A 12,944-nucleotide genomic window follows, 5' to 3' on the forward strand; every position below is an offset into this window, starting at 1 on the left:
ATGGAAGGAACTGGGTAAGATTTATAATGTGTTTGTTTTCATTTGGACAAATATAAAATGTTTTCATGGAAAAACGGAAGGGGTGGGCAACAGACCGGGAAGATCCCTGGTTTGCCAGACTTCAGAGTTCCAGGACTCGCAGGCCCGGGTCTCACAGGCAGACGCTGTCTGCAGTCCCAGGAGCCTCGTTCTCTGTAGTGCATCTGACCAGTCTCTCACGCCGTCAGCTGAAACGCAGCGTTTGCTTTTGCTGATTCTCCTTACAGTGCATTTACGGCAGACCTGGGGGCCCCGTGTTCACAAGAAGTGCCCTGGCTGCGGTTCTGCACCATCAACAGAACCCAGAATTCTATGATGAGGTAAGGGTGTCTTCAAAGAATAATGCAATTTGACCGATTTCAGAGAAACGTGAAGTTCTATGCTTATTACAGCGGAGTGCAAGGAAATTTGCTCTCTGTGCTGAAACCACAGCAGCAGAACTGGTGTTCGTTTTACTTATTTTTCTCTGTTTAACATCTTTGTTATTAAAAATAAAGCCACACGTTACAAAATAACAAAAGACAAGTTTAATTGCACCTTTAGTACCATAGTTAATATTCCAGCAGAGCTCCGTTCAAATCCATCCTCGAGTTGATGTCCCTGGGAGGCCTGCTCCTTTCTGAAGGGAAAGGGAGGAGTGGAAGGAGGGGAAAACTTCAGAGAGATGGTCGAGTTTTAAAAAATAAAACAGACAAAAACCAAATCCATCCTTGAACGTAGTTACTATTGAACCTAAGAACTCTGCTGTTCTTTGGCGGATTTTCTCCTGTGGAATGGTTTATTCTTGAACGTCTAGAGAACTATGGGGTGGCATGCTCTTGGAGTGATCTAAAATTTGTATGTGACTTTCGATTTACACGGAACTTACTTAATGCCCTGATGCTGACCTGTTGAGCCTTATCAGTAACACAGCAGTCATTAACAAGTTCTGTGTGTCGTGTAGTCTACATACGGTGAAGAGAACGTGAGAGCCAAGAGAGATCGCTTTTTATTCCCACGTTCACTTTGCAACAAAGAGAAACTGCTTGCATTTTAGACAGAATCTGCAACCCTAAACTCACTGCAGGCACAGTAGGAGGTAGCTTTTAAATTACTGACAGCATGTTCTACCATTAATTAATACAACCATGAGTTAGCCTTGTAGCTAACTCACATTTCTTGTGATTGTGAACATTGCCAGCCATCTGCTTATATGCATACAGTTTGATGAATCATATCTCAGTAATTGGTATATGCAGATTTTATGGTAGCAAATTGGGCGGGCACCAGGGAGATGCTGAGGAGCTAAGCTAAGCGCTTGCTCTAGAAGCCGAGAACCTGAGTTCAAATCCTCAACCCCAGTATAAAAAGCTGAGCTTGGCCATGCACACATCTGTAACCCCAGAGCTAGAAGCATGTCGAGACGAGAGGATCCCTGGGGCCTGCTGATGCCAGCCTACCTCCAGGCTCAAGCTGCTGTGTCTTGAGGGAACGGAGGAGAGGGCTAGACTCCATGTATCCTCCTATTCCCTTGCACTTTGGTGTGTCCTCATGCTCACATGTGTGCATCTGCCACCCACGTGACCCACACTTCACACAAACAGCCCCCTCCAAGTAGCAGGGAATTTATGTAGTCATGAATACTTAATTTTTTTTGACATTTTAAGTAATGTGCTTTGTGTATGAATTTTTCAAATGGCTCCCTCCTGCCAAATAAGATAAAGTAAAGCAAACAGAAACCCAGATTCTCCATAGGATCGTGGTGTGGCACCATGGTAAAGTGTGTGATTAGCGTGTGTGAGGTGCTAGATTGAATTCTTAGTACCAAAACCCAGAAGTAAACGAAAGTCTCCATATACGAGACCCATATAGTTGACAGCCCTGCTGTCTGAGGTCAGCTGTAGTTCAATGGAACTGTTGTTAGTGAAAAGATGTTCAGTCCCAGGTTTCATGCCTACAATTGTGTGGCTTGTGTTGTGGGGTCTGTTTTCCCGTTTGCTTATGCCGGATAGCGACATCAACCCTTCCCCGGTTTCTCATCAGTGAGTTCAGAATCCATCTCTCCTTGGCGTCATTAGCAGCCTTGGTGTGTCTAAGTTTCATCCTAGGAAGAGTTTGAAGCGGAGACATGTAGGTGCGCATTGGGCCACCTGCACCTGCCTTCCCTGGGCACGCTTGCTGTTGCAGGACATTAGGAAGTTTGTTCTTTGGCCCTTGCAGATCAAGATAGAGTTGCCGACCCAGCTCCATGAGAAACACCATTTGCTCTTCACGTTCTTCCACGTCAGCTGCGATAACTCCACTAAAGGGAGCACAAAGAAGAAAGACGCGGTAGAAACGCAAGGTGGGAATCCCCTCTCTCTTCGCATCTTGGTTTTATTTATTTTATATCACTTGCACGTTGAAGTTTTTATTATATTCTGGTTCTTAATCATTCATCCTCCTGCCAAAGAGTTGCTTCGATGGGTTTCTGGATGGCCTGATGCTGCCGTGCCTGGATTGCATATATAAGTTGTAAATGGCTGGTGGTCTGACCCTAGAGAGACGCGCAGCTGAGGCTTTTTCAAGGCTTCCCATAACTTACCTTGACTGATGGTAGCTTTTGTTGTCCAGGTTGCGGTGGCTCGCCTTCCGAAGGATGCGAACTCACGGTGGATTTTCTTGTCCTTTGTTCTCAACAGTTGGCTACTCCTGGCTTCCCCTCCTGAAGGACGGAAGGGTGGTGACCAGCGAACAGCACATCCCTGTCTCGGCCAATCTTCCATCCGGCTACCTTGGCTACCAGGAGCTCGGCATGGGCAGGGTACAAGATTTTAAGAGTGATTTGTTTTCACCCAGCGTCTTCAGAAAGCGTTAAAGAATGTCTAAAAACAACAATGGCACACGGGCACAAACAGCACACAGGATTTTTATCGGCCCTAACAGTTTGGCTTACTTCATTCATTTTGAAGTAAATGTGTGCAGTTAGAAGCTGCCTCAGATAACTCGGTGCGTTATAAAAGCCTGGACTGGCAGTGCCCGGACAAAGAGGAACGGAGATACTGGGCCCGGCATGAGTCTTTCTGAGAAGTAGTCATGCTCAAATGATAAGTTCTCAGTTCTTCTGGCTCGAGATAGATCCTGAGGATCAAATCTCTTTCCTGCGTGATTGTTCACTCTGTCTGGTGTTACCTTCATTGCTTCTCAGAACCCTGAGCTCAGGTCTACCTAAGAGCCTCATGAACTCAGACCTGGTGGCGCACACCTTTAATCCCAGCACTCAGTAAGCAGAGGTGAATCTCTGTCAGTTTGAGGTCAGCCTGGTCTACATAGAAAGTTCCAGTCAAGTCAGGGCTATGTAGTGAGACCTGGTCTCAAAAAAATAAAAAAAAATACTGGTAAAGCGAAGTGACTGTCACCTCGGACTACTTAGAAAGCCCAGGAGGCAGGGCGGTGTGCCGAGGGGAAGGAACTGGGCAAGTCCAAATGCAAACCCAGCTGCAGCCCTGCTGTGGTCAGGTGCAGCTCCCCAGCCTCCGGGGCCCTTTGGGCCTTCGGTCCCTCACCAGTGCCCCCATTGATGGTTGTGTGCAGCTGAGATAGGTGATCTGTTGGGGTCTTTCCCCATCTTTTCTTTCAGCATTATGGTCCAGAAATTAAGTGGGTGGAAGGTGGCAAGCCTCTGCTGAAGGTCTCCACTCACCTCGTCTCCACAGTGTACACTCAGGTATGGGTTGGTGGTCTCATTCCCATGGTTGTTCTACCACCGAGTTTGTGTAAGACAGAATCCTGGTGTCCTGTAAATGTGTTTTTACACTATAGGCCTTTACTTGCAAAGAATACATAGAAGGTGCTTATATGTGCTGATGTACTTGACAAGTAATTTATAGTCTGAGACATTGTTCAACAGTTTTCTCTGGTGGGATCCTTAGATGTCATCTGTACGTGGTCAATTTTATAATCTTAAAAATCATTTATGGGGCTGGATGGATGACTTGGTGGTTAAGAGCACCCAGTACAAAACCATGAGGGCCAGAGTTCAGATTCCATGTAACAATCCAAGTGGCTCATATATGCCCATCACCCCGGTTCCAAGGGTGTCAGAGACATGAGGGACTAGGGCCTGCTGGCTTCCAGCTGTGTTCAAGGAAGAGAGCCCCTGCCTCAAGGGGATATGCAGAGCAATAGAGGAGGAGTCCCAGTTCCTCTTCTAGCCTCCTCATACACACTGGTGTGTGAAACCCTTCACACTTGTACTCAGATGCACCGAGATATTCTCTCTCTCTCTCTCTCTCTCTCTCACACACACACACACACACACACACACACACACATACACACACCAATAAATATAAGTCATTTCTGTTTGTTCCCTCTCTCTAGACGTGCATACTAACAGACTTTCTTCTCTCCACCCTCTCCAGGATCAGCATTTACATAATTTCTTCCAGTACTGTCAGAAAACGGAATCTGGAGCCCAAGCCTCAGGGAGCGAACTTGTAAAATACCTTAAGGTACCAGATGGCTTTCTTAGCCACTCTTAAATGACTTTGGAAGTAAATTGGGTTTCCTTTCTGGTGGTGGATGTTGTTACTGCCTGTAGAAAGCTTGTGTGCAGGCGCTCCTACCTGGATGCTATCACAGTGGCGGCTCTAAGTAGCTGTAGATAGTGGACCAGAGTGAACTCAGCGATAGCTCTGCCCGCCTGTGTGCTTGTCCCTGTGTTCTCTTGCCTGGGAACAGCTTCACGCATGCTCTCCCGGCCAGCTGCTGGGCACAATAGAAGCTGTCCCGGCTGGGCCTCTTGGGTGCCACAATAGCGGGGTACCTGAAGCTGGCTCATTCATAAAGAACGGAAATGTATTCTCTCACAGTTCAGAGGGCTAGGAGAGGATCAAGGCAAGAGGTGGGTGGTAGAGAGGAGACAAACCCGTTGTTTTATAAGGAACCCACTCCCACCATAAGGAGCCCATTCTAGCAGTCTCGGTGGTCCATTCCTGAAGGTTGAGCCCCCATGGCCTGGTCACCTCTCCTTAGACCCCCACCTCCTTGACTTTACATTGAGGATTAAGTTTCTAACAGAAGCTTTGTGAAGGACACACTCAAGTTGTAACAGTCCTAACCCTGAGAGAGCTCCTCAGTCATTATAGGAGGCAATACTTCCTTATGACAGCATCCTGGGTAGACAGAGGTAGGACACCCAGCCTGGCCCAGCTGTGTGCAGGAGTTAGTGGCTCCTGGAGCCACTCTGCGGTAGAGACAGCAGGGTAGAGGGGACCTCGATACAGAATGGGATCCTAGAAGAGAACTTTGAAAGCAGTCACTAAATGACATTCCATGTGTAGGACAGAGGAAGAAGCGGGAAATAGGGTAGAGACTGCTATTTGGTCTGATCAAGAGAGGACAGCCTGCGTGTTTAAATAACGAACACACACGTCCATTACAACTGCTAGCCTCGCCTCCACTTCAGTGACAGCTATGGCCCCTCTGACCATTCTTGGTGATGTTCCTCCTGATTCCTCTTCTGCCTCTCTGCTTTAAAGAGCTTTTGTCATGACACCAGTCCCCTGTACACTCCTTTGTCCCCAGCACTGTGGGACATCTTCATAGGCCTGCATCCTTGAAGTCCATTCTGTGTGCCCTCAGCTTTCCATTTGTCATAGAGGGACTTCTGCTGTCCTGATTTGAAATGAGGTAGACATTGCCTTGATCACACACAGTGGGGCCTGCTGGCATGTACCTGTTGACCCAGGCCCTTGGGAGGCTAAGATGTGAGAGTCACAGGCAGTCATGCATTCCAGTTCAGCCTGCGTCACATAGCAGGACCCGCTCTCCAAGAGAATGAAATATAACCCTTGTCTCACCGCTCGCTGTGTGCAGAGTCTGCATGCGATGGAAGGCCATGTGATGATTGCCTTCCTGCCCACCATCCTAAACCAGCTGTTCCGAGTCCTCACCAGAGCCACCCAGGAGGAGGTTGCAGTAAATGTGACTCGGTAAGGGAGGGGGTAGGTGGGTGGTTGGTTGGATGGATGGACAGATGGATGGATGGATGGATGGATGGACAGATGGATGGATAGACGATTGGGTGGGTGGGTGGGTGGGTGGGTGGATACATCCTCTTCTTCCCTTCAGTTCATCCACACCTGGGATGCTAGTGCGTGCTGATCGTTACACTGGCAAGACGTGTTTTACTCTCACACAGGGCTCCCCGTGTGAGTCCTTGTCCGCTTGTTTGCTAAGTGCCAACAGCACCATCGCTCTTGTGCTGTGAGGATAACAAAATGTTCCCATCCCACATCACTATTCATTGCTTTATCCATTCCTGTGGTGTGCAGGGTCATTATTCATGTGGTTGCCCAGTGCCATGAGGAAGGATTGGAGAGCCACTTGAGGTCATATGTGAAGGTATGTAAAATAAACAAATAAGTCAAGCTGCTACAATCACTTACAGCTGTGGCTCTCCAAGTTTCCTTCCAAAGACTTCTTTCTTACAAGACTTGTTATTTAGGGGTGCATTAGGAATTTAAAATACCTAGGTGTTCTCTTTGGTCTCTGCCGCCAAGGCTTGTACCTGGGCAAAGGGGAGTTGAAAAGAGGCAGCCAACCCTCATTGACTTGATGTCACCTGTTAAAAGATGAATATAACTCAGCTGGCAGGGGAGTAAAACAAGAATTGTGTTAAGTGATCTTGGGTAGACCGCTTATACATTAGCAATCCTTATACTGCTTTTTAAATCACCTAATATTACCAGCATCTCTGGGACTTTTGAGACTGGAAGGTTAACTCTGGCCACAATCAAATAAAAAGGCTGTGCGGAACAGCATATGATGTCATTGGGATAAATAGCAGCAGGATTTTAATATTAATCTAAGCATAGTGATGAACACTATATAACATTCTGTTATATGTGAACTTTGGCTTCGTGGTACTTTGAAACTTAAGTTTTGATTCTCCGGGATCTGTCACCGTGTCCTGTGACACATTCCTAGAAGGTCCCGTGACAGTGGAATTGTGTGCTACATGGGCTCAGAGCTGACTCGGATGGGTGCCATGTTGGATGGGTTCCCTGAAGACATCTAGACACACTCATGACGGTCACCCTTTCCACCTTCGTTCTCATCCCTTCTCCCACCCTTGAGTGTGCACCTTGGTCCCCCATCTCCGTCCTCAGGAGCCTCACAAGCTTTCTGCCCCTCAACTTGAAAGAACCAGCAAAGTCAAGTCTCTCCCTCTCTCTTTTTTTTGTCCAAGTTTGCTTATAAGGCTGAGCCGTTCATTGCATCTGAATATAAGACGGTGCATGAGGAGCTGACCAAATCCATGACCACCATTCTCAAGCCTTCTGCCGACTTCCTTACCAGTAACAAACTCCTTAAGGTAACGTTGGGACCGCTGGCCCGGATCCTCGGCATTAGAACTGATCTCCAAGGGCTAGGGATGCTCGTGTGCTGTGTGTCAGGTCTTGAGTCTCATATGCCAAAGCAATAACAAACGGCTAGAGCTTGGGGGGTCGGGTACTGAGCTCCCCAGTCCTGTTGCACAGCACAATGAGAGCAGAAAGCAGTATTGTAGCGTGTGTGCGTTCCTTTTATTCTAGGAGAAAGAATTTTGATTGTCACCATAAAGAAATGAAAAAATATTTAAGTTGGATTTATTTAATCTCAGTTAAACATACCAAGGTATTAAGGGTTGCCCAGTACTATATATAATTTCTGTGTCACGGTAAAATAGATTGAGAGCTAGCCATGGCGGCACCCAGCTACTCAGGGAGTAGGAAGGATCTTGGATCAGTCAGTCATCCGTTGCTCTGGGAAACACCATGACCAGAGACAGCTTCATGAAGAAAGGTTATTTCAGCTTCCGGTTTCAGGTGGTTGGAGTACTCTGTGGGGAGAGGTGGACAGCAGCAGGCCGAGAGGATGGGAATCTCCATCCACAAACCCAGAGCAAAGAGAGAGACTGTGAGAGTGTGTATTGGAAGTGGGACAAGGCTATAAACCCTCAAAGCTCACACCCATTGACACACTTCCTCCAGCATGGCCACACCTCCTACAGACTCCATAACCTCCCCCAAACAGCGCCACCAACTGGAGACCAAGTGTTACTGCCTCCTGTCTGAGCCCACGGGGAACATTGCTCTTCCAAACCCCACAGATCCTTGGGTGCACAATTTTGAGACCAGCCTGGTTAGCATGAACTGTATCTGTGGGGAATAAATTATTTTTTACTAGTTAACTATTTTCAAAGAACCAATGAATGGAAACTGAGTATGTTGGCTTACACCCACAATCCCAAAATTGGGGAGACAGGCAGGGGATCAGTAACATCTTGCCTTACATGATGAGTTGTGATCAGCATGAGCTGAGACTCCTCTCTCTGTCTCTCTGTCTCTGTCTCTCTCTGTCTCTGTCTCTCTCTCTCAGAGAAAAAATAGAAATATAAAAATGAAGGGAAGGAAAAGTTAGATTCCACGGCCTACAGTTGAGTCTATTTGTGTATAGTTCTAGACAGTAGCCACCAACACTGCTAAATCTGACCAATTAGTCCTCCAGGTCCAAGTTTACTAGTTGGATCTCAGATGGGAGTTGTAAGGAATGAATTAGCGTATTCAGAGTCACCTCGTCCTGACACTGAAGTCAGGGGGGACACCTATGAAGAGGCCGAGGGCAGTGTCACTAAGCAAGATGACATCAGAGGAAAGGATGGAGCCTCTTGCTGGAGACGGCGGCGTTTGGTTTCCTGGGGTGCAGCTGTCTCCAGGGGTGCAGCGATCTCCAGGGGTGCAGCGGTCTCCTGGGGTACAGCTGTCTCCAGGGGTGAAGCCGTCTCCAGGAGTGCAGCCGTCTCCTGGGGTGCAGCCGTCTCCAGGGGTGCAGCGGTCTCCTGGGGTACAGCTGTCTCCAGGGGTGACGCCGTCTCCAGGAGTGCAGCCGTCTCCTGGGGTGCAGCGGTCTCCTGGGGTGCAGCTGTCTCCAGGGGTGCAGCGGTCTCCAGGGGTGCGGTCGTGTGCAGCTGGACATGTAAAGGGAGCAGACAGCCGCCACCCCCCCATCTGATGAGTGTCTGCCTGCTTGTCCTTGCCGCTGTCGTCAGTGTGGAGAGTTCACCTCTCATCTTACAGTGCATCGTTTCTCTGTTTTTCTTTTAGTACTCGTGGTTTTTCTTTGATGTGCTGATAAAATCCATGGCTCAGCATCTGATAGAAAACAACAAAGTTAAGGTATGTGACTCCTCGTGGGGGCTGGCTTGTTGCGGGAACTCTTTTCCATGGGGTTGATAGTTCACGGCTACTTGTGTTTTCTGTGTACCACGGACAGGCTTGTTCACGCTATTTGTGTTTCTGTGTGCCACAGACAGGCTTGTTTTATGTGTTACATAGTCAGTAAAATATTTCACAATCCTGTGGGAGAAGTACAGTTTTTCCATAATACTGAGGCTGGAATGTTTGAATTATTTGCCCTAATCTTGCAGTTAGTGAGTGGAAGTTTGGCAATACATCCAGCTCCGAGACCTTGTTGACTCCTGACTGGTTACTAGGTTATTACCTCCAAAGAAAAGTGTGTCTTTTTCTTTGACTAGCTCAGAAATCTTCAAGCTTTTTGAACTGGAACCAGTTGCTTAAGCATCAATGTAAAATGCCATCATCTGGTGTTTATTAAGAGATGTAACCATTGTTGATATTTCTGTCTGCAGATGGTTGAGTCTCACCAACCACCTATACTCCAGAATCAATATAGACCCTAATATGCTCCATCTCTTTGGGGACAGATATATGTAGTCTCAAACCTCCCCCTCCTTCAGGGCCTCCTTTTGGGGGTGCCTGGGTGTATGTTTATGTGACTGTGACCCTTGTCCCTTTGTTCTCACGAGGTTCACGGCAGCTTCTCTGAAGTCCTAATGTAGGACCTACGCTGAGTGTCACTGTTTGGTGACCAGGGGAGCTGCTGCTGGGACAGCAGTTGGCAGTCGTCCCCGTGACAGTGAACTGTGGCCCTGTTGCAGCTGAGGCTGATGGAGAGCGGGAGAAACTTGTCCAAGCTTCAGGCTGTGGGGCTGCAAGGGCGCTGCCGATGTGTGTGCTGCGATCTCATGGTGGGAGAGAAAGCCCTGAGAGGGGATGCCAGAGGCTCAAGACCTTGGTCTTTTGCTCAAGGGCTCCAGTTCCTCAGAGGAAGCCTAGGCAAGGGCCGCCATTTTTGCTTGAACAGAAGGTTGGTGTAGCCGAGCCGGCAGCCGTACTTCACCTGTTGAGCAGGCCTTGGTCCTTGCCAGTTGCTTTCTTTGTTTGTTTTTCCCTTTCCAATTCAACTTAAAGATTTTGATATTTAGTACACAGGGAGATGACAGATGGAAGGGGAGGGTGCTTGCCTTGCACAGAGATGTGAACCCTCTAAGTTTGTGCCAAGCCACCCTGCCAAGGAAGACTCGAGCAGTATGCAGCCAAATGTGCGCTCTCACATACCAATTGATTTTATTGTTTTCCAGCTAAATGGGCCACAGGATTCTAGCCTGCGGCTTTTCGTTGTTGCCACTGTAGGGTACCACTGGATTAGAAAATAGCTATTTATTTCCTCAGCGTTAAGAAGGTGGAAGTCCTCCCCCAAGTTTCCTTGGGGTTGACCTCTCTGAGGTCTCTACTCTGCTTATGGATAGTTGCTTCTCCTGCAAAAGTTTATGCCTGTGATGACAACTGTCACATTGGATTATGCCCACCCTGGTGACATTACTTTACCTTAGTCTCTTCTCTAAAGACCCTGTCTCTGAATATAATCCATCACTGGGATTTCGGTGTGCTACAACCTAAGCATGCGGACTGGGGAGCTGGCTCAACGAGCTCTATAGCAGCACAGGGACCTGAATTCAAATCCCAGAGCCCTGGGGAGCCAGGCATGTTAGCACGCTTCTATAATCCCAGTACTGCTGTAAGGTGGGAGGCGAGAGCCAATGCCTGACGTGGTCCCTTGACCTCCACGTTCATGTTATGGCACACGCAGGCCTGCACAGGGAAGTGGGGACGGGGTGCATGAGTCAGCATTTAGGGAAAAAACTCATCTTCAACATATGGATTTGGGAATGTAGTTCAGAGTACAAAAAGGCTGTGGGTTAATTTCTATATTTTAACCCTAAATAAATATGATCACTTCAGAGGACATGGTAACTTAATTCTGTTTTGAGTGTATCTGTCTGTTTTGCTCAGCTAATAACCCTTCAATGTATTAGAAATGAAGGCATTTAGGTGGACCACGTACATATGGCTTGGGGGCCACTTAGCCATGGAATGATCTTGTAGAGCATGTGGCTTCGTGGAGCCATGAACGCTGGAGCCAGCAGCCACTTGCAGGTGCTCCACCCTTTGCAGCATTGTGCCAGGCTCCCCACACTTCTGCTCTAAGGAACGCTGTGTCTGTCTTTGGAGCTGCAGCCTTTCCCTGCCTTAATTGTATCTTAGTCCCGAAGCCATATTTAGAGGGTAGTTTTTAGAAGTCTAAAAAAAGTCTCAGTGCTGCTGTGCCTGTGAGCTCTCTGGTCTCCAAAATAGGATGTGGAACGATGGTGGGACTGAGGGATGGGGATTTGCGGGCCCTCCCGACACTGTAAAAGAGGTGCATCTCCTTCCATCTTAGCCTGTCTGGCTTGTGTAGACGGGCCAGCCTGCCTCCCACAGGCGACTACCCATCCATCCAGGCCTCTTGACACAGAGCTTCTGCAACACACAACACACACACACATATATATATATATATATATATATCACAAATACCACACACCACACATACACACACACACACACACATTCATCACACACATACCACACACAACACATACACACCACACACACACACACACACACACATCACATTCACCACACACATACCACACACCACACATACACACACCACCACACATTTACCACACATCACACACACACACCATACATATCACACACACCACGTACATCTCACACATACACACCACATACACATGCCATACACGTCTCACACATTCCTGATGGCAGAGGGGTGACCCTGCCCACACACAGTGGCCTTCAGTGTTCATGTGCATTCCTGATGGTGGAGGGGTGCCCACACATAGTGGCCTGGAAGAATTAAGGGATAAACCGTTTGCTTTCTTTGAATGTTGACTGTGATGGAAGGTGGAGCTGTCTCCACCTTCCAGGTCCACTCTATCAACTACATTTGAAGCCTTCCCTGAAGAGTTGGAACTGGCATCTGAAAGCCACTCAGAAGGTGGACCTGTAGCTTCTGACGCTGAGCCTTGGGCGTCAGAGTGGCCACTGCATGTGACTGAGCCAAACCTGGGCGTCAGAGGTTCATCATGTGTGATTGAGCCCGACCCAGGCGTCAGAGGGGCCTTTGCGTGTGACTGAGACTGGCTCAGGCGTCAGAGGGGCCAATGCATGTGACTGAGCCCAACTCAGGCGTTAGAGGGGCCATCACGTGTGACTGAGCCTGAACCAGGCGTCAGAGGGGCCTTTGCGTGTGACTGAGCCTGACCCGGATCTTAGAGCAGGCAGTTGGAATTTACAACTGGTTTTTGAGGGAGGTGTAAAACTCATGGCAGCAGGGCCTAATGAGAAGTTCTCTGACTCTGCATTCGTGGGCGATGTTTTTGGGAACTTCTCTCTCACTTATATTTAGAAACTGTAATTCCCTCACACTTGCTTCCCACTTCCTTCCTCCCACGCTGTGCCAACTCAAGGCCTGGCACCCCACAGGTGTCCTTAAGAAGGGAGTGGAAAGCCCACAGAGGTAGATGTGTGTATGTCCTAAGTGCCACTGCTTAGCCTTCATGCAGGGCAAGAATTTTTATTTAAAAAGTGCACTAAACATACAACTGAAGATAAATAGATTGTTTGCGCTAACCTAAAGCAAGTCTGAACGCTCCTGTGTCTGTGTGACCTGTTCCCACCCATGCTTCCATC

At 48.1% G+C, this 12,944-nt stretch overlaps 1 protein-coding gene across 14 annotated transcripts in view; it reads left to right on the forward strand.

Annotated features, from left to right (window-relative positions):
- Window positions 1-12,944, forward strand: part of Dock9 (dedicator of cytokinesis 9) — a 248,407-nt gene that overhangs the window by 164,191 nt on the left and 71,272 nt on the right. For all 14 annotated transcript variants that reach the window (XM_038309779.1, XM_038309780.1, XM_038309776.1 and 11 more), the window contains exons 19-27: window positions 267-359; window positions 2,239-2,362; window positions 2,700-2,821; window positions 3,638-3,724; window positions 4,422-4,511; window positions 5,878-5,993; window positions 6,336-6,405; window positions 7,253-7,378; window positions 9,150-9,221. In XM_038309779.1, coding sequence (XP_038165707.1) covers window positions 267-359; window positions 2,239-2,362; window positions 2,700-2,821; window positions 3,638-3,724; window positions 4,422-4,511; window positions 5,878-5,993; window positions 6,336-6,405; window positions 7,253-7,378; window positions 9,150-9,221 — 900 coding nt within the window. The remainder of the gene's footprint in view (window positions 1-266; window positions 360-2,238; window positions 2,363-2,699; window positions 2,822-3,637; window positions 3,725-4,421; window positions 4,512-5,877; window positions 5,994-6,335; window positions 6,406-7,252; window positions 7,379-9,149; window positions 9,222-12,944) is intronic.

Source organism: Arvicola amphibius, chromosome 13 (assembly GCF_903992535.2).
Source record: "Arvicola amphibius chromosome 13, mArvAmp1.2, whole genome shotgun sequence".
Lineage (NCBI taxonomy): Eukaryota > Metazoa > Chordata > Mammalia > Rodentia > Cricetidae > Arvicola > Arvicola amphibius.